This window comes from Anguilla anguilla, chromosome 12 (assembly GCF_013347855.1).
Source record: "Anguilla anguilla isolate fAngAng1 chromosome 12, fAngAng1.pri, whole genome shotgun sequence".
Taxonomy (NCBI): Eukaryota; Metazoa; Chordata; class Actinopteri; order Anguilliformes; family Anguillidae; genus Anguilla; species Anguilla anguilla.
Window position 1 is genome coordinate 27,138,823 of NC_049212.1, and position 22,243 is coordinate 27,161,065.

General features: G+C 41.3%; 2 protein-coding genes across 3 annotated transcripts; one reads left to right on the forward strand and one right to left on the reverse strand.

The window, feature by feature from the left end:
• The first annotated feature begins 3,159 nt into the window (after positions 1 to 3,159).
• On the forward strand, positions 3,160 to 14,296 carry LOC118210161 (MICOS complex subunit Mic25-like). Of its 2 annotated transcripts, none has more exons than XM_035386107.1 (8): positions 3,160 to 3,300; positions 8,214 to 8,895; positions 9,500 to 9,599; positions 10,020 to 10,146; positions 10,342 to 10,425; positions 11,190 to 11,260; positions 11,605 to 11,740; positions 12,330 to 14,296. In XM_035386107.1, exons 2-8 carry the CDS (start codon positions 8,238 to 8,240, stop codon positions 12,351 to 12,353), a joined length of 1,200 nt encoding a protein of 399 aa, XP_035241998.1. In that variant the 5' UTR covers positions 3,160 to 3,300; positions 8,214 to 8,237; the 3' UTR covers positions 12,354 to 14,296. The 2 variants fall into 2 exon arrangements, with proteins under 2 accessions (XP_035241998.1, XP_035241997.1); XM_035386106.1 differs by lacking the exon at positions 3,160 to 3,300 and adding an exon at positions 5,227 to 6,248.
• Positions 14,297 to 15,370: 1,074 nt separating this feature from the next.
• Positions 15,371 to 21,801, reverse strand: LOC118210160 (dynein regulatory complex subunit 4-like). Its single transcript, XM_035386105.1, has 11 exons — positions 21,587 to 21,801; positions 21,054 to 21,149; positions 20,736 to 20,933; positions 20,363 to 20,569; positions 20,179 to 20,233; positions 19,701 to 19,906; positions 19,269 to 19,436; positions 17,980 to 18,066; positions 17,496 to 17,705; positions 16,984 to 17,049; positions 15,371 to 16,000 (listed from the first exon to the last, which is right to left on the reverse strand). Exons 1-11 carry the CDS (start codon positions 21,587 to 21,589, stop codon positions 15,878 to 15,880), a joined length of 1,419 nt encoding a protein of 472 aa, XP_035241996.1. The 5' UTR covers positions 21,590 to 21,801; the 3' UTR covers positions 15,371 to 15,877.
• Between the last annotated feature and the right edge of the window lie 442 nt (positions 21,802 to 22,243).

Sequence of the window (22,243 nt, forward strand, 5' to 3'; positions counted from 1 at the left end):
TAGTGTTATTCATGTTATTAGATTACAGACTGCTGCAGCCACGTACATTTTAATTCAAAATCTGAATTTACAGCACACAGTTATTATAATAAATAATACAAAATTACAAAGAAAAGGAAAAAAAACTAAAAATAAAAACAATAATGAAAAGAATGTACACATCAAAAAATATATGATTTTATATTAAAACCAGACAAATACCAGAAACAGCTGTCCTGTTCACAATTGATATGGACAGCTAACACACCAGCCTAGAGACTGCTGCAGGACTACAGGGAGTTAACCACAGAAATGAAGCATTGGAAATACTGGGCCTACAAACAAACCCAAACACTAGCAGACAGGAGGAGGACAGAAAAACAATGGATCAAAAAATAAAACACAAGTTTCCCGGGGGGTTGAATATATGTAACTGACATGAAATTAACAACAAAACATGGAAATAAATTCTTCCACTGAAATGCTGCCGATAAAACTGAATGGCCATGCATACTTTTTCTTTTCTCCATGAACTAACCCAAATACTAGCCCTAACCCTAATGTAGTCCTCAGTGCTTATTCTGTAGGCGAATAGAAACATGGAAACTGTATAATTAGGAAAGAACGACAATGGTAAGTTTTCTGCTGGGGATAATGGAATCATAGAAAATCATGGGAAATTATGCTAGCTATGGAAAAAATCCATGACTCCAAACTCTTACCCTAGCCATACCTGTCAGCCTAACCCAAATGATAAACACTGGATCACAAAAAAATAAACATTCTCAGAGATTTTAAATGCACAAAACAGTCTGAATGGCCAGTGCAAACTTTCCTTTCCCAAGGGACTAACAGAGGAGGGCAACTTTGGAAAGGAACATTCCCTCCTTGCTAAGCCTAGCTCAACCAGGACACCAATATAATTTGCCTTGGAAAAGAAGCAATGTAAGTAAAAATTATCATGGTAATTATGCAATGTGGGATCAAAAATAAATAAATAAAATAACATGCTTTGTGGAAACTGAATAGTAAAGCAAAATAGATCATGGTGGTGACATAGCTCAGGAGGTAAGACTGATTGTCTGGCAGTCGGAGGGTTGCCGGTTCAAACCCCGCCCTGGGCATGTCGAAGTGTCCTTGAGCAAGACACCTAACCCCTAACTCCTAACTGCTCTGGCGAATGAGAGGCATCAATTGTAAAGCGCTTTGGATAAAAGCGCTATATAAATGCAGTCCATTTACCATTTACCATGGTAAAACACGGTAAATCATTGCTAAATATGGTAGTCACCTATGTAGGCATCATGCAAATTACCCTATCTGAAAAGAAGAATTTTATGTATACAAATACACAGTCAGGTCATAATCAGCATCAGAATTTGCTTTGTGAAAGTTGAATTGTGCGAAAACATGGTGATTCATGGTACTCATGGCAGTCCTCCATGGGAGCACCAGTATTAGCATAGAAACGAGAGAAAGCGTATAACCACTGAGAAGACCATAAACATGCTTGCATGAGAGGTCACATGACACAACCTCAAAAACCACAGGAAGTGAGCCAACAGCCAGCTAAAGGGCTTTGCCCCACACTTTTGTTTCTCTTTGGTTGAATGTATCCACAGTCAACCACGCACATAATGTACAAAGACAAACCTATGCAGGTGTCCACTTTTTGAAATACATACACTTCTTTTCACTCTTTCACACACACACATGCACGTGCAGAGTTTTATATACACACACACACACACACACACACACACATACCTTTTACATACATAGACATATTATTCTTTCTCACGTATGCACACATACGTTTCCTCATTCACAGATACAGTGCCCTACATAATGTCTGAGATTCTTGATTTGTCTCTGTACTCAATTTTAAATTAGTAGTCAAACAATAGACAAATGGCTTCACAAGTGTTTCTGATTAGTCAGGAGTGTTCAATTGCTTCCTTAGAGCAGGTATAAGACAGCTTTCAGTATATAGTATTGATTCTAGGCTTTAGATTGCCTTTGTCCCAAACATTATGGAGGGTACTGTAGATGCACGTGCTGTAGATGCACGGTATAGCTGTTTTGCTTATATTCATTCAAATGGTCTCCTTCATGTCAAAATAAATGCAATGGACATTAGACCAACTGCATAGAGGCCATTTCTTTTCTATTCTAGAAAGAAATAGAAGTGGAGACCTTGGGTGCAAGGCCAAGAAAATCCAATATCAACTTAAACAAGAAGCCATAATGCACTTCAGCTTTGCAACGGAGTCGTTGTCTCTGGAACACATAAAACTGCAGTGAAACTATGAGACCTGAATTTAGACCTGCTTGCACACATCTCAAGCACGCTTTCAAAAAGTATGTCATTACTTCACCACAAATCACTTCCGCACACAGCCAATAGCACCTCTGGAGGACTTTATTTTGAAGTCAAGTCAGTTCAAGGAAAGCCATAAACCGTCTAAGCCATCTGTCTTTTGCAGGGTAATTCCAAGACCATTGTTTTGGTCCCCAACAAGCTCCACCCCTCCTCGTTGCCATGTCCTCGCAGTACGTGTCACCTTGGTAATCCCCTTGGGGACCAGAGACGACTGAGGAACCCCCTTTTCTAGATCGTACCTTGCCTGCACCCACGGGAGTCCCCGTATCAATAGGGAGTTCCCCCCCCCACGACTGAGGTAACCACCAACCATCAGAAACAGTGGAAAAAGTGACAGCAGACCTGTGCAGAGCTGCCTGAAAGTGGGAAATGTTGTTTTTTCCATCTTGCATTCAGTACATTTTTATTCCTTTGAACAAGAAGGTATAATAAAGGGCATGAGACATGAAGCTTGTTGTTTTGCCCCTATTTAGAAATGCACTGCCTGTCATCCGCTAAACTGGATCAGGTTTGTGATAAATGTCTCATCACTTAACACCCTAACCCCTAAGCCAGATTCAGAAGGGTACTTTAAAATATTTGAAACAAATTAAAATGAAATTTAAAAACAAGGCATTTTCTTACTATCTATATGAATTATTTAAAAAATGTGAAATAATTTCAAGAGATTACTGCTCTATAAATGAACATTGTTGAATATTAAAAGGGCATGTGCACGTTCAGAATAGTGTTCTATGTAACCTGAAGGAAGGCTTCAGGTTACTTACTGGAAACATTGTTTTGATGAAATCTGGAGACTCATGGTTTCCACAACATCCTTTCTGAAAATTGCAGCACTGCAGAATATCTGACAGTCAAAGATACTGCCCGGCAACTATGAAGCACATTACGATAAGCTCAATGATAAAGAATCAGATTACTGAATACACAATGAGTAGGTGAGTCAACCATTTTGTTTTACAGTAATATCCTCATGTCTGAGTAATCTGACATCCAGTAAAATGCTACAAAAATAGTATTTTGTAGACATACTGCGTATTGTTGAATCGTGTCATGCACATTGTAAGGGCAATCTCCCTACTTCCTCACATGTACAGCTGCTCATTGCTGAGTATGCCCACTTACACACACACATACACACATACACTCACACACACCAACAACAATCACACACACACATACACACATGCATACACACTCACAAACTCTCTCTCTCTCTCTCTCTCTCTCTCTCACACACACACACACACACACACACACACACAGTACACACAAAGTACTCCATCATACCACACTGGTCAAATTTTACATTTGCATTTACTTATCAGAATTCTCTAAAATATGCTGTGGATATATTGTTGATTGTTTATAAATCAGTTTTCAGCATTTTCTATAAAGATTGACAGACTTGTGATTTTAACACCACCTCTAAGGCTGGTGAGTGCTTGCATTGTCCTACTAAATGAGCAATGTATTTTCCCTCCCTATAGAACTACGCTAGTTCTATTTTTAACAATATTAACAAAACAAAATTTAACTTAAAGTTATGTTCAGGAACTGAGCAATAAATAAACCAAAATACAATGACACAATAAAAAAGAATCTCTGGTGGTATCTACAGAAGATATGACTGTGACCCAGACTGGAATCCACCTGAAAAGCTGTTGGTTTATTAACATTGATTAAGTACAACACTGCCACCTACTGGAGAACATGAGTATACCAAAGTAGCAGCAGTAGGGTTATTACAGACTACGACCTATCCATTATACTAGTGCCAGAGGGCAAGTACAGCAATCTCTGTGAACAAATGGAGTTACTTATTTATAGTCCAGCATTATTAAGTGGGTATATCACAGGCTGTCTCAAATCTAGCATCAGATAATAATTCAGTTCTGTCCTGTTGTTTCACATCATTCATACTGCTATAAATTATCTGTGCAGTTAGATGCACCCATCTGGTCTCTAATGCTTGATATTTCACTTATTCTCATATAATGACTTTAAAGGGAAAAAGTTTAAAGCTATTTTTTGCTTTAAACTTTTTTTTTTGTTCTGTCAGGAGTGTGGCAGCAAGAGACCTAATTTCATTTTAAAATGAAAAAACAGTTTATAAATAAAATAAAATAATATTAAATTAAATTTAATTAAAGTAAAATTTAATTAAATAAATATTAATTAAAAAAAATAAATAATCAATAAAATAAAATAAAAAATAAGTAATGGAAAAATATAAATCAATATAAAAATAATAAATACATATTAAATAAATAATTAAAACTGTGGAAAAGAAATAAGTAAATCAATATAAATTAATAATATTAAATTACAAATAAAAATCTATAAACATGTATACAAATAAATATAAAACATATAAATAAATAAATAAATAAATTATATTAATTATGTTCACTCCAAATTGTGTTATTTTATTTTGGATTTTATGTTTTATTTTAATTTTATAGTATTTGGTATTTAACATTTTATTTTAAATTTATTATCATTATTATTAATTTATTTTATTTCATTACATTTTTCTTTCATTTTTTGTTTATTTCGTGAAACTAGCAAAAGTGGATCTGGCCACACACTAAATGCACTTGCACCTTTGTGCTTTAGACCATGCGCAAAGATCGTTAGAGCCCAATATTGCCATAATAGCCACTGTCCCCTAACATACATCTTCCAGGCAGATAATGACAGAGTTTCGCAATATAAAGGAGTCATATCTCGATCCAAGAAAATGTAACCGTACTTGTAGCATCGCCAATTATTCGTATTCTGATCAATATTATTTATCTAATTCGGATCAATCCCTTATGACCACCCATTATGACGTTGTATTTCTATTATGTATTTATTACATAATAATATTATTACACAATAATGATATTTTACATTGTAATCTTGATATTTCTATGCGTGTCTATCCATGCCCCTTTGTATTACGGACAGGAGGGTGTACGGGCCTTGCGTACCCGCCTAGGTGCGCCTATCTATTTAGGCCCTTAAAAGAAAAACGAAACTGCAATATCACTTAAAATCAAGTTTTGTTGGTCATAACGCAAACGTTTTCAGCTGCATCAAAATAGCAATAGACCAACAATTACCAAATGACCACATCTCATGTTAAGACCAATCCGCCTACACGGGCCCAAGTTCATTTGCTATTTAAACAGCGTGGGTGCTGCACAGGAAAATAACTGCGTCAGTGAAACTTGCGATAAGGTTATCACCGCGTCGCGTCGAGTGTAATTCGCCGAGTGTAAGACTGAGCCCTAAAGTCATATACTGTGCCCTCTTAGTCCGACACATCCATGACTTTTGGAAATGTTATGCAACACATAACAGGTCACGGAGAATATTCAGAATGTATGGGGGCTTTATTGTAATGTCCCACCTGACTTTACCAAACATGTGGAGCGCATTTACAGCACCCCGAATGTCCTCCTATTAGGCAACGGTGCGTGTTTACATGTCCCGCCCCTTTGCAAGTTTAGCGTAAATGTGCTCAGTCTATGTCGACTTTAGCATTAGCAGCATGCTTTCTCAAATACACACTATCACTATCTATAAATAGAGGCCATGTTTATAGTTCCTGCATGTATGCAATGGCAGTATCTTGTTTCCACAGCTGCACACAGCCAATAGCCAGCTATTTAAGACACGATCGCGCTATTTCTCCAATGGCAACATGGACCGATCGCCCGCCTGCAGCTGTTAAAGACCTGAGCAGCCTATTCCCCACTCATCAGAGTAGGTCAATGATGGCAATTTTTTAACTGCGCGAAAGATATCACTCTTGGCCACCGACACAGACATGGGGGCGAACGCCAGCGCGTATGAAGAGGACGATGAAACCATTACAGTAATGAAAGGCGTTAGGGTGAGTGGGCGAGAAGACAGGCCAGCAAGAAACAAATTCGGCTTTTCTAGATGACATCCTACAGGCTATTAACATTGTGATAGAGGGTCAACTAAACATTCTGTGAAAGTATCTTCCCCGCTGTAGTTTGTTGTGGCATTACTGCGATATAATACGCCCTATATAGCACGGCTTGTACAGCAGGCTAAGTATCTAGTTTTATACCCCGAAGACTGTCAGGTGGACAGCTTGCTGCACTGACCCTGTGCGTGTCATTATCAGTCAGTAGAAATGTGTAAAATGCTATTTTAAAACGTAACCCACTAACTCTTGGAGCAAAACCAATTTATACTGTCCTCTTCATTTTTAAATTTTTTTAAATTAAATGTCCGCTATTTAGTTTAAATTAGCTACTAAAGAGAATATGTTTGGTCTGAGTTCAACAGCGGTAATACGTCAATATTCATGTAATAGATTTAACGCATTTCCCAGTGCTACATTCATGGAGCGGTTAGCTTACTGTACATTGCTAGTATGCAGCTTTAGGCACGCGAATGGACCGGTGCCTCTGTCTATTTATGGTTTGCCATTTGTCGGCATAAATACATTATTGTGCCATCTACGCTAGCTTACTCTACCTGTTATTATTTTTATTTTTTTTGCTGAAAAAAAATAATACAACTACTGTGAACTTGTGGACAGAGAGCGATTTTATGGAAGAGCGTTAAGTGATTTACAGTATGCTAGACTATATCTACTGTATGTTAGGCTACTAATTGCTGGGCAGTGTAGTTTGTCAGAGGTCACATTTGTTGTATAACTGTGCTTCCAGTTGGCCTACGTGGCTGACCTGTTTGACTGTGCTTTAGCAGGTGTGTCCTGTCAGCAATGCTGCATGAGACGAAATGCCAATGTGCAATAGTACAGATAGACCTAAGCTTTGTTTTGTTGGATAGTTTTCAGTTCACAGTCAGGCTGTCTGGTTAAATTCTGACGACCAGCGTGTCCCGTACTGTCACAAACCATGCAAAATCACCAGGAAACGGTTCGCCCTCACGAATCTAATCCATTTCATTGCAAGGTCTCCTTAGTGAGGATTCTAGTAGTTCGCTAAAACAGAACACGTCTTGTAGGCTGTACTGTTCCGTGCAACACCACCACGCCCACGCCGGTACATGTAGCTGTCTAAACCCACTCTTCTTACCCCATAAACTCGGTCCTGGGGCTCTTCTGTTTCGGGCTTTTGCTGCAGTCAGTCTATTGATCAAATAAAATAGGCGTTTGTGTTCTTTCAGGACTATTTTTCTCAGTCTTATCTCAATACAGGATGGTCTTATTTATTTAGCTTCAATGACCAAGTGTGAACTCTTTCAACAGCTTGGACCCTGCTGATTGCACCTGCAACTGAATATGTTAAAAATAACTTATTTATAATGTTCTAATTTGCAGAATTATGGAAAATGAAAGCAATAGCTGATCCGATGGACTAGATTCTGGGGTGTGAATATGGGAAATACATCTCATTCTGGGATAATATGGCCTGAGAGTAAATCATCCCTCAGTTGACATCACAAATGTCTAATTAAAAATGATTAACATCATACAATCCAGGGGCTGTACTTTTGGCTGGAAAAACACCATACGCGGGAGCCCCTGGATCAAGTCTTTTGTAAAGCGGCAGCAGTATAAACCGTAGCCATAGTCAATTCTGTGTAAAACTATGGATGAGCTCATCAGTTCTGTGTGAAACTTCACAGATGATCTGGTCAGTCCTGTGAAAAACTATGAATGAACTGGTTAGTTTTGTAAAAAAAAAAAATAATAAATTAAAAAAAACATTATGGATGAACTGGTCAGTTCTGTCTAAAACTGCATAGATAGTAGATAGCTAGTAGTTCTGTGTAAAACTACAGAAGAGCTGGTCAGTTCTATGTAAATCTGTACAGATGTACTGAACAGTTTCCATTTTCCCTTTTTCTCTGACAGTTGACAGAGAATGTCATTAATCGCATGAGAGGAGCCTCTGCATCAGCCAACACACAATCACCACCCACAATCCCAGTGCCTTCACTTCCTGCCCAAACTACAGCACCTCTGCTACCCCTCTCTGCTCCCGGGGAACCTCCTCCTCTCCCTGTGGAACCTGCTCCTGCGTCTCCTCCTCCCTCGGTGGAAGCTATTCTATCTTCTCCATCTGCGGAACCTGCTCTTCAGTTTGCTCATCCTCCTTCTGTGGAACCTGAATCTACTCCCTCTCCTCCTCCTCCTCCTCCGTCTGTGGAACCAGCACCTTCTGCCCCTCCTCCTACCTCTGTGGAACCTGCTCCTCAGCCTCCTCATCCCCCCTCTGAGGAACCTGCTCCATCTCCTCTCTGTGTTGAAACTACTCCTTTATCTCCTCCTCCATCTGTGGAACCTACTCCTCAGCCTCCTCCTCCTCTCTCCGTGGAACCTGCTCCTTCTGCCCCTCCTCGTACCTCTGTAGAACCTGCTGCTGCTCCTCCTCCTACCTCTGTGAAACCTGCTCTTCCTTCTCTTCATCCTTCTCTGGAACCTGCTCCTTCTTCTCCTTCTCTCTCTGTGGAACCTGCCCCTCCTCCTCCTCGCCTTGTGGAACCTGCTGCTCCTGCCTTTGTGGAGCCTGTGTCTCCAACACCATGTCCTGTTGGTGAGAAACTGACACACCTTGGCATGCGTACACGTGTATGTATTACTGTCATAGTTTCAGCCAGCGGCTTGCTAGAAGCCTCCAGTTTCCTGCCCTAGTGTGTCTTGGTATGTCACTGTTGTATTATTTGTCTGCTCATTAGTATTTAAGTTCCTTGTCTTCCCGTGTCTTTGCTTGGTTTTAGAATTTGTCTAAATGCCTAGCCTGCCTCTCATGTTCTCCCAAGTCTCTAGTTTGAATGTTTGCTGATGCACCCCTGTTTGTTTTGTTTAATGTTCAGCAAAGTCTTTTGAGTTACTCACTAAGTGTGCCACCTGTGAGTCTCTGTGCTTGGTTCTGTAAAGAGCCATCCTATGACAATAATATGTATCGTGAAGTAATAATAAAGTTGAAAGAAAAGATCTGCAAACCAACCTCTGAAAGACTGCAGGTGATCTTGGATTCTCATGAAAAATTGGTTTGGGGGACGATGAGGTCTGGATGATCTGACTGTGGTTTAGTTGGTTTCCTCCCTTATATCCAATCTTAAAAGTTTGAGCCAGGTCTGTACCCCTGTGTCTGCAGGAGAATAATCCCTTTGGGGTTTTTCTTCTCTGTGACGTAGTGAGTGAAGAGGGGCTGTGCAGGACCGTCACGCAGGAGCAGGAGCTGCAGAAGGGCCTGGAACAGCACATGAGCCTAACGGAGCTGGAAGTACATCAGGGGTGAGAGACCAGCACTGGAGAGCAGCACTTGGATTACATGAATTACATCCATTTAGCAGATGCTAATATTCAGAGAAACCGCCAACTAAAACGTAACACATAATAATACACCATTCGTATGGAGCTACATAGGCCCTTCCTCAATGGAGCACTGAAGTATAGCACAGACAGACCAGCACTGAAGTATATCACAGAGATAATGACTGTGCATACAGAGCAGAGAGAGACCAGCACTGAAATACAAAACCCTACTGAAGTACACCATTCATGCACACACATACACACACACACACACGCACACACACACACACACACACACACATGCACACACACACGCACACACACACATATATACACGCACACGCACACACACACACACACACACACACACATACAGTAAGCCTGTGTGTCTGTGTGCAGGGTGGAGCAGGAGAAGGTGCAGGCGCAGATGCAAGTGGAGGAGAGGTTTGCGGAGGAGAGCCTCAAACAGTCCATCCTGGCAGACCGCGCTGCCGCCCAGGATCACCGGCTACGAGCCCATCTCTATGTAAGGGACCCCTTCACCCCTCATAAAGCCACACCCACGTCATGCAACCACACTTGTCTTGGCTCCGCCCATGAAGCAATGCCCACTTCAGCCCGCCCTTCATATAGCCACACCCACATCGGTCCCACCCCTCACAGACCTGCCAGCCTTGGCTCTGCCCTGCACACTATCATGAGTTATCCACGGTTTCTGCAGGCCCATCAGCTGGAACAGAGGATCAGAGAGCTGAAGAAACAGGATGCTCTCTACAGGGAGCAGGTGGCCAAGCTGGAGTGGAGGGTAAGTTGTGCACGCCACCTCTATGTGCATTACACTCACACTACTAGGTCATCTACACCAAGCGCACTTCACCCTCTACAACTACTCTCACACTACTCCACAATCTACATTCACAACCAGAACACTGCACAATCCACACTTATACCCATTCTACCCCACCATCCAGACAGACCCTATTCCACAATCTACACATTAGTGTCAAACTCACACACATACAAACAAGCATGTGCGCATGCGTGCACGTGCACACACACATACACATATACTGGCACATGCATGCATGCAAAGCAAATTGCAAAAAAAAAACAACTAAGTGAGCAAATAAGCAGATCCAGATCTTATGAAATGGGAGCTCCTGGTGGGAAAACGGAGTGCTCTGCCTGCCTCTTTCTCTGTGTAGGACAGAAAGGAGTCCTGAGACTGAAGTTGTCCTCAGAAGCCTCTTTGCCAGGGATAACTGGGAAAGGGGGGGAACCTAAATGCTGGGTACTTTCATAATTACACAGTCCTCATCTTTGATTCTGTCAACATAGTTTGCGATTGTGGGAGGTTGACATATAAAGCTGTTTGTTCAACCAACTGGGGTGGATTCTGATGTGACATGGTTTCAGTGTACAGAAAGGCGAAGACATGCACAGGAAAGGCGTGTAATTAAATGTTCCATTCTTCTCATGTTTTCATTTTGCAGAAGTGAATATTAATTAGCACAGTGAGTCCAGTGTAGACACAGGCTGTGATTTTTCTTGTCTCTCCCTCTGTTACAGGGGAAGAGGTTCTACAGCGCCATCACTGAAAGCTACCAGAAGGCATCCAGGGAGGTCAGTGCCAAGTTTAGGTGAGCCCTCATATTTTTGCCTGCACTCCCAGGCTGAGGAACATTCAGTCTGGCCATGGCTGGCTTCTCCCATACTAGCCAGACTTACTTTATAAATTTTTGTAAACACATGAATGGCCATTGGAATGTAAGCCTGTCTTGTAGGAGGGAGGCTAGCCACACATGTTTGTTATGGAAAGGCAATGCTGTTTGGTGTAGTTTGCTATAACTCACACAAAGGGATGTTCATATCATATTCATATTCTGTATTTTTGGACATCTGGTTCTAGGACAGATATGTGGTACAGATATGCAAGAGTGAGGGACCTGGTTCAATTCTCATCTCTCTTCCTCCATTTCTGCAGGCAGAACCAGATTAACCCCGTCTGTGCTGACCTGCAGAGGGAGATTCTGAAGTGTTACAGAGAGAACACGGGACATACGCTCTCCTGCTCCAAAATTGCCTCTCTCTACCTGCAGTGTGTCACTGAAGCTAGACAGGTACAGTTTCCCTCCTGTGTGCATTCTGTGTGTGAATACTCTTCCCCCTGAAACACAGGCGTTGGGACTCCCTTCACCCACTGAGAATCCAGTCCAAGCAGCAGCTCTATTTTAAGTGCAGTTTGTTAATGTCAGAGTTTAAATAAAGTTCTGTGAGATTTCCTGCAGTCACTGAAAGTGTTTCAGTGTGAACACTGAAACTAACCACAGGCTAATTCTCTTCTCTCCTCCATCCTTTTTTATCTTCTCCAATTCTTCATCCGTTTCTGTTTTCCCCCTATTGCTGGTTTAGCTCATTCTCTACCTCTCTCTCTTTCTCTCTATTTTCCTCCCTCTCCCATATAATTCCATTCTGCCACTGTGCATTAGGAATTTCCCCCCTGGTATCACAGTGCCAGCATGAGGGAGGCCTTTCTACAAGGGCTATTTCATGACCACATGGCTCTGTATCACATCAATGTATAACATCAGTCTTCCTCTGTCCCTTCCTTTCCCCACTCTCCCTCCTTCCAACCATCTCTCTCCAATGTTCTGTCCCTCTCTCCTTCCCTCCCTCCCCTACTCTGTCCATCCTCCATCTTGTCTGCAGAGTAAGACGAGACCAGGCGATTAGTGTTGTGTGTTCTGCACTACAGTGAAGCAGCCACACCCCTCTTCTCCATGGAGGTGTTACCATAACAACAAGAGGGAGGGACACACTGCTACCTTACACATCCAGCAGGGGTGCAGGTCATCACAATGAAACAGAAGCCTATTTTTTTGCCCCAGAATGTTTGGCTATATTTACAGAATAAACTATCATCTTGTAGCTTTTTGTAGAGGGATTGATATGCAAGGCTAGATCTGGAAATCGTCTCAGTAGCCAACCTTAAATGTCATTTTGACTGACATGCACGTTTTGCTGGTAGCCTAACCCAGACATTAAGATATTTTTCAATTGAAATTGCCTGAACATATTTCACAAGGGAAACCTGGTTTTGGTTATGTAAATAGCCATAAGGCGGATTTTAATGGTGCAGACCTGTTTAAATCACAGCAGAGGCAGGTGCACTGCTGGGCCAGAATTGCCTCAGATCTGTGCCGGAGTCACAGGCTATCTGGAATATGCATTCTGATGATAAAAATTTATTTTCAATACAGCCATAATTCCAAAATGCCCTCAGCATACCGGAGGAATGAGCCACAAGTAATTGCTAAAATAACTGTTTAGTTAAACAGCTATTTGGCTTGGCACGCTGTTTGGTTGGTTTAAATTTGGCAACATGGCTCACCATTACGTTGCTGTGCGAACGAAGGCGTAGCATATTTAGCCAAATTTGTAGGCTATTCCCTAATGTAAATGGGCTAATATCAATTTGATCTCTTGCATCGTCGTTTGGAATACTGATTTTTGATCATATTTGTCTCTATTCTGTTTAGCCTAGAAACTTTTTTTATCCAGGAAAACTTTTTAATATTTAAAAAAAAAAAAAAAAGTGCCTGCTTCTTGCCAGTGTGAGGTTTTGGCGCCTAATTTGCACAGGAATGAGTTCAATGAATTTCTGTAACTCTATGGCAGAGTTAATCAGTAATACTATTTACCGGCCGTGGAAGCCATCTTGTGGTGGTGCCACATGCAGAAGTATCAAATTGAATAGGACTGAATGCAACCACGTGAGCACATTTCCCTTCTAGTTCTTATCCAGTTCATTGGAGGACACACTGCCTCAGATATTGTGAAACCTACACACAATCTTAGAGGATTTCTCAAATTTTGGAAATGGGGGGTACACATATCTGTCTGTGTCTGTGTCAGACTGGCATTTATACACATATCTGTCCGAAATTGCCCCCTAAAGTAATGGGATTTTCAGTTTTTTTTGTTGTTATATTAGGGACTGAAATATAGTTGCCAAGCTGCTACACACCATATTAGCTAAATCCTTACAACTGAATGTATAAAATCAGATTACAGTTGCAACCCAAAAGACTGTAATGCTCCAGACAATTTCAAAAGCCAAAGGCAAGATTACCACACCAGATGATAATTGTTATACATTTATGACTGATTACATTCAGCGTCTGCTGATTCAGTGCTTTGTTCCTTCATCCCCTGTGGTCAGGGACAATACTGCACTAATGCTCCTGAGGAGAGGTTTGGGTGGCTCTGTCGGCCATTCCAGAACCCGATTCACCCTTTCACCATTAAAATTACTGGCCAGTTTTTGCAGTTCATTGAGCCATTCTTTTTCCCCACATTCCACCATTTCTCAGGAGGTTGGCTTAATTGATATTCAAGGGACTGAGGGAACAATTTCTCAGTTTTTCCCTAATTTGGTGTTTTTTTATCGCCCAAGCGTCCTGTGTCAAACACAGTGTGGCACTAAATGGTACCGTGCAAAAAGTGCTGCACAAATAAAACTGAATTGAACTGACTATCCACTTGGGTTAATGAAATAACTATTTAAAGGCATAAGCACTAAATCACATTTTTTGAGTTCTAAGCCTGTATCCTGTCTCTATTTGATACATCACATTAATCCTTGTCTAAAAATAAAAATGAGCCATGCACTGCTACCCAAAGGTGAAGTTTTGTTTAGTTTCACATGGAGACCAGCCCACGTCTGTGATGTAGAAGTAAAAACGAGCTGCTACATATGTATGTAAGCATTTCAGAGCCCCATCTCCACCCCTCTTCTTGATTGATGGGTAAGTATTATGTAACTGATCTAATACAACTACTCAAATTACCCTGCTCATTTTAAACCACCTGCAGTCAAGTTAAGATTAGTTTAACTAGAAATCCTTTTTAGTTTTTCCTTTTTACATTCCATTTTCAATATCGTTCTGTGGCTCTATATTTGGCATTTTAGTAGTTAGTAGTAGTTAAGATTTAGGTAGTTAGACTGGTTTTTATAACTGTACATAGCTTTTACAATTGTAATATTAATCTTTTCTAACTGCAGTATTTTCCCATTTTAGTTTCAGTTGCATTAAGTAGGCTAAGTCTATCTGTTTTCCAGCTTTAGCTGAGATAGCCAGCATGCATTACACGTTGCGCCTGAGGTGGTCAGAGCACCACCAGGTCACTACAAAATAATTATGAGAATTGTTACTACAGAATTGTTATGACTGCTTCTGCAACTGAATGTTGAATGTGGAACCATTCGATTATGGTCAGCTCAATAAGGTTTGTCTACTTTTCATGGTCATGGATCATAATGTAGTTGACATGGTTCCTTACCAGGGGAGTAAATAAGATGGACCTCAGGGAATGATACAGTTGGACCATACATTTGTCTACTCTGTCCGCATAAGGACATCACGCAAATCCTATTTGGTTTATTTTGCCAAAATACCTTTTCTGGTCTTTGGGAAACAGCAATTCAAAGTAATTTGCTAACATACTAATAAAATGGCAATTACAGCTACACTGATGTACAGTGGGTCCCTATGCAGAACAGTGACAGGCACAGGATTGTTTTCTCCCTCACTGGCTCCACCTACGTGCCTATGATGCTTTACCGACAGTTCTTTTGCCCCTCCTTCCTCCCCCTCCCCTGGGCTGAGGTAGGCTAAAAGCTGGTACGCTTCAACGTAAATGCACACAGTCTTTGATGCCAATGAAAATTAGCCGTTGATGATAGAGTGAACAGTTTCTGCAATACAGCTTTTATTTTTCACTTCAAAGAATGTTCCATTCTTTATAGAAAACAAATGTTAAAGGGCTATTACTGGATTGCCTACGTTTCTTTGAAATTTTGCAAATTCAGCTTGTGGTAGCATTTTCAGTTGCAACAGTATCTTTTCCAGGTTTGTTTCATTCGATACAGTCATGTAGTCTGTTGATGACATGTTAAATGCTACGTGTTGTAACTGTGTAATTATGCTTAAAGCCATGTTGTATGTCTATATGCCTCCAAAGCGAAAAAAAATTTCCTTACAATCACTGTAATAAGTGACTGTTTGAGCTGCGTTTCCATGATGTGTCCAAAATGTTTTTGCCTGAACACTAGCACATTGTCTTCTTATATTAACAAGTAAACCGTTATTTACTAAATCAGCCTGAAAGATTTTACTCTGAATGCAGGTCCTTCATTCTATGTAAAAAAAACAGCAAGATGATTAAACTTTAATTAAAAGTTGTTCATTTGCTTGTCACATCGGGGCAGACACCAGTCCAGCTGAAGTGCTCTCCAGGGGCTTGAACCCCAGGTCCTCAACAGGGATGCCTAAAGACTTCAGCTTTGTCTCATATGTCCAGAGCAAGTCATTATGAGCCTGTGAATGAGAAACACTTATAGCACAACACTTACATGCCTCCATAGCAGAATTAGCATTTTTACACACAAACTTAAAAACACTCAGGGGCTGTGCAGCACTATACCCAAATACAGCAGGAGGGCAGGACTGTACAGCGCTATACACAGTGACAGTACGAGGGCGGGGCTCTACAGTGCTATACACAGCGACAGTACGAGGGCGGGGCTCTACAGTGCTATACACAGTGACAGTACGAGGGCGGGGCTCTACAGCGCTATACACAGCGACAGTACGAGGGCGGGGCTCTACAGTGCTATACACAGCGACAGTACGAGGGCGGGGCTCTACAGTGCTATACACAGTGACAGTACGAGGGCGGGGCTCTACAGTGCTATACACAGTGACAGTACGAGGGCGGGGCTCTACAGTGCCATACACAGCGACAGCAGAAGGGCGAGGCTCTACAGTGCCATACACAGTGACAGTACGAGGGCAGGACTGTACAGTGCTATACACAGTGACAGTACGAGGGCGGGGCTCTACAGCACTATACACAGTGACAGTAGGAGGGCGGGGCTCTACAGCGCTATACACAGTGACAGCAGAAGGGCGGGGCTCTACAGTGCCATACACAGCGACAGCAGAAGGGCGGGGCTCTACAGTGCTATACACAGCGACAGTACGAGGGCGGGGCTCTACAGTGCTATACACAGCGACAGTAGGAGGGCGGGGCCAGCTGCACTGGAGAACACTGCACAGAGGGAGGGACGGCTGCATGTCCTTCTGAGGATGCACACCAGCCTGCACCCTCCTGATCTCATGGTGGACACTGTAGCCATGGGACAGGCCTACAACTGCAAGCGTAAAATCCACAAAATTCCTCAAAAAACTGGGGAATAAAAAGGTCAAAATGGGGGAAAACTAAGGCGTAAACTGATTTTGTAGTAGAAAATGTAATATTAGACGACAATTATTTTCCCAATAATATGTGATTATCCTACCTTACAAACTCGAGCCAGCTCATACTGTAAATCTTTGATGGCAATATTTTTGGAATCCAACACATCCTGCAAACAGAGAGAGGCAACTTTAGAACAAATTTCAGTCAGGACAATTCACATATTTAAATATTTTAATGAATAGAATATGCAAGTACATTTTTTGTTTTGGTGCTGAATGGATCTGCTTCAGGTAGTACAGTGCACACACCAGCCTGCACTACCCTATCTAACTGGGAGCATGATACATCTCCCCTACTGAACAGGAGGAATATCAGAAACCCCCCAGTATCTAGAAGCAGATCCAAACAACGGGTGGTTGCTGGGGTGGAGGGTGAGTAAAATTCTGTACAGTGGCAAGCGAAGTATGCAAAGCAGGGCAGGCAATCAGCAGCACTGTAGAGGTCTGACTCTTGATTTAAAAATGGCGCTCATTGGTGATGTGTGCATGTGATTGGATGTGTATGAGAAAATGTCTTGTGTGTCTGTGATTGGTTGATAAAGAAAAGGTGTACCTCTACTTTGCGGGTCACCAGGTTGATTGCCGAGGGGTCGAGGTTGGAGGCGGAGAGGACCTCGTTGAGTTGCGCGTCCTTCTTCTCCAGAGTTTCGGTCAAGGTGCTCAGCTTTTTCTCCAGGAGCAGGTTCTTAAATCCGCTCTTCTGCTGCACCTCCAGAATGGCCTTGGTGAACTTCTGGTACAGCTCATCCCTCTCCTCCTGAACCTAATAGTCATTTCCAACATTTTAAAGTGAGACCTGCTTTCAATTCACACACAAGTTTACATCCTCCACATCTGAGCAGCCAAGTAGTGGACTGGAGCTTAATCCAAGCCATGTACTGAACACCCATTTCACAAAACAGTGTGTGTTAGACAGTTTTATGACATGGGTAAAGTAAGAGTACCTTGTGCCCTCTTTTATAAAAAAGACACATTGAATAGTGTTCTCTGCCTCACATATCCAATAATGTCATGAACATTTTCACATAAATTCTCACTTTGCTAAATCTCTGCTCCAGGACTTCATGTTCCCACTTCAGGTCTTTAATCTCTTTTTCTGCGACCTTCAAACGAGCTTTCGCCCCCTGGAGGGAGAGAAGATGTAACCAACATCACTGCACACGTATTACACTAAAATGTCATTAACACCCAAACAGCCGAAAGGAACATACACACATACATATACAGTGCCTACACAAAATATTCACCTTCTTGACCAGTTTTCCTCTATGAAGAAATTTTTTTTTTTTAATTCAAAGCTAGAACACTTATCATTAGTTAACATGTGGCAGCAATGTGCAATTAATTCAAGGATTTATTATCTGTTATGTGTAATATCTTTTACTTTATCGCTATTCACAATTTTTCACTTGCTCTCCTGTCAGGCTTCTTCTGGAAATGCACCAGTGTTATTTTCCTACGATACCCAGAGCTACTTTTGCCACATCCCTTCGTGAGAAGGGGTGCAGCATGAACAGTGAACTAGATTGTCATGGACATTAGCTAGCTAACTCGTCATGCTGAAAGGCTAAAAGCAAAGTCGAAGATCGTGGCCACACTCGCAAATCCCCATAAAGCCACGGTGTTGCATTCTGGACTACTGAGGCAGCCAGCACAGCAAAAATCAGTATGTCCTCTTTAATAAATGATTTGTCTCAGTCGGAGTATTGCAGAAAGTTGACTAGCAGGGATTCAAGGCAAAAGCCCTAACTTGTTGTCCCTAAGGGGATGAAATGAATATCTGATACTTATAGTTGGTGCCATAGCAAGTTGAAGACACACTCCCGATATGAAACTGCACTGTGCCTACTGTGGCACTATCACTGCAAGACATCACATCATCTACAGAACCTGAGTTTAGCTGTGGAAAAGTGAAATACTACACAAAACAGGAAAATAGGACCTGGGATCAACAATATGCAAAGTATAATAATGTGTTTTAGTGTGGAATTTCCCTCTTATGTTACTGTACAACCTCCTCTACTTTCAAAGAAGAGATATCAATATAAAAATATTAGATTCAATTAATTCTTAATTCGATTTAAAAAAAAAAAAAAATCTAAACAAATGAAAAAAAAATCTTTGGTTTCTTTTATTTCATAATCAACACCCACATAATTAGACCTGCTTGGGTAGATATGACAATTATTGCACACATCCTGGCATCTGAGAGGGGGGCCATAACAGAATAGCAACCAACTGCAAATGGTACTCAATTGGGATTTCTAGGAAGAAATCTTAAGCTGGAGCACAGACGTAAGAAGGAATTTTATTTTATTTCACCCACCGCCAGTGAAGCCTTGTCATTCTTGTAATTTGCCATCTGTCTCTGCAGCTCTATCACCTCCTCCTTTGCTTTCTGCAGGGGTTCAGTCAGAGTCTTGTTCTGCTGTAAGACTTCTGCCATTTCTTTCTCCAGCCTATCCTCCTTCTTCTTCTTCTCCTCTAACTGCTCCTGTATAAAATGATTTTGGGTCCTGCGTGATACTGAGGTCTCTACATAAAAGCATATCTTTTTTTTATGGCAACAGTTTCAAACTTCCTCAGTCATTTTCATACTTTCACACTTCAGCAGAGTGGATGGGCACAACCCACACTTCATGAATAGGAAGGGAACAGGTAATAAAGAACACATTTGCCCTGCCCTAATGGTGTCATGTAAAATAAATTGGACCAATTACACGCAGTTAGTACAGAAGTTGTTTAGTACAGCTCTTACTTTCAGTGAGTTGATGAGTGCCAGGTTGTTGAAGGTGGTTTTATTGTAGTAAATCTTAATGTTGCTGAAGGCCTTTTCATGATTCTTCATCAGCGTATTTATCTGGCTGTTCTTCCTTTCTTCAATTTCATGGATCTCCATTTTCCGCCTCAGGTCAAGCTCCTGTCGTAACACCTGCATTTTCTTGTCATATTTCCTCTCAATGTCTAGACAAAAATTGTTTTTCAAAAGTTGAAAGCGTGCATGTCCTTTTAAACAGCTTCCTATTCCACTACTTTTTTCATTGTACTCCCATCAACAGGACTCTATAGCACAGGGGGGGGTTATTCTGCAGTGTGAACCCTTCCCCTCCTCCCTGCACAAAACTGTAACCAGCTATGGATTGACCTGTGAAGAGGCATGGTTAGGATTTGAATCAAGCTGCCAAAAACTGACTTAAAAATACATATAAAAAATCATTACTTAAAATGAAGCATACCTTGCACTTGACTTTCAAAATCCTGTCTCATTTTGGTAATTTCTTCATCATGTTTCTGTTAGAATAAAAAATAGTAAAATATTTTTTTTCTGCACAGAAGAGAAAAGAAACAAAGGAAATTTAAGAAGTCCCAAGAACAAAACATAATAGTCTCCCCTTCCCCGAAACAATCACATCAACTCACCAGTTTGAGGCTCTTCAATAGATCTTCATTGGACAGTTCCTGCTGTTTGACATCCACTTTTAGGCCGCGCATGCCTTTACGCAATTCATTCTCCATCTCTGCATGTTCTTTCTGTATCACTTTGGTGGCCACAACCCCTTCTGCTTTCTGCTCTGTGAGATTATTTTGGTGTTCATACAGCAAGTGCTTCACTTTCTGTTTATAAACCTGGATGAAAACCAAGCAAACACACAAAACATCAGGTTTTCCAACAAAAGGATTATAGTGCGCCAGAAATGGTCAAATCTGAACATGATGTGTTCAATTGTGGGCTTTCTCAATAACTACTGTTGCAGTTTCCTTTCCTTGATGCATGCACTAAACTACTTTATACCTTGATTTCCACTTGATGGCGCTCCTCTGACTCCTCCATCTCTCTGTCCCTGTTCCTCAGGTCAGCCTTCTTCTCATCCAGTTGCCTCTTGGTGATCTCCCAGAATGTGTGGATCTTGTCCCTCTCCAACTGAAAGTAGTTGCGCTCCTCCCGCTCCCTGTCCAACTCTTCCCGGAGGCGCACAATGTGCTCCTCCAGCTAGAGCACACAGACAGAGCCGAATAATTAACTAAATTAGGTTTCACTAAAGATCTATCACGGCAAGCGTAACTGATAAGGGCAAGAAAAGGGACATAACCGCCGTTAAAGTTGCAGTACCTGCTCCTTCGACATTTCTTCCGTGGACAGGCCATCTACCACCGTAGGCGCTGCCTTCGCCTTTGCAGACTTTTTCTCCCCTTTCTTTTTCGGAGGCTGAAACAATACAACTTTTCTGGTTAGCTATGCGACTTTAACATGAAATAGATCCGCTGATTCGTCTAACTTATAATGCAACAGCGAGCTAGCAAACCAGTAAACAAGCCAACTTGACTAACGTGCGCCAACGTTAGTCTAGCTGGATAGATTTAATCAGTGAGCTATCCTAATTCCACAGGACATTACTTGTCTGTGAAATGTAACCAAAAATAAGTAACTTTGCCTGTGTGCTATGGCAACATATTCGAACGTAGTAAGCTAAATCACACTAGCTATCATCGAATCGTTGGCTAACGTTAGGTAACTACAGTAACTAGCTACGCTTTGAGTCAGTTAACAAAAGGTAACTAGTCAATAGCTGGTTAGCTGGCCTCCACAGAGTCAACATGTTCAGCTAGCTAGCTAACGTTCAGCTCTAGTCTAAATATACTCACCATGTCGATGTATTATGTTCACTAGGCCCAAATGAAATACTACCTAGTTATGACATTTAAATATATTCATTACGGGCACTTAAAGTAGATTGTGTTAGTTAGCCGTGTATGTAAGGTTAACTAGACAACTAAATTACCCAGCAAATAGAGCTAGCTAGCTAGCTCGCGAGCTGGAGTGTGACTGTTAAATGCCGTTGCTATGGAGAACAGAAAAGATGTTGAATACTTGAAAATGCCTATCAAACATATCTCACTTCCAGGTTAAACGGACGCCGCCTAAAGCGGAACTCTTTACTGGTACACAACTGCGACAATGACCGGAACTTATAAGATAAACAAATTACGTTGCACCAGAAACAAACTCGAAGAGGCGACAACGCAAACGTTCTCAACTAAAACACGTTTTCAACCTCAAAAATGCTGAGTTACTCACGCATACAAAACACTGTACGTTATTAACGAAACATTGTTAAATCGAGGCATGCCATTAAAAGTGTCGATATCCAAATTATTTTACATTGGAAAATAAATTATTTTATTGTGCTTATTTGGCTAAACTTTATCTCACCCAGAAACATACGGAACATTAAACATATCTTGATAGGTTTGAAAAATATTTAATAGGCTTGAGTATTAGTATATAATATCTGTATTTAT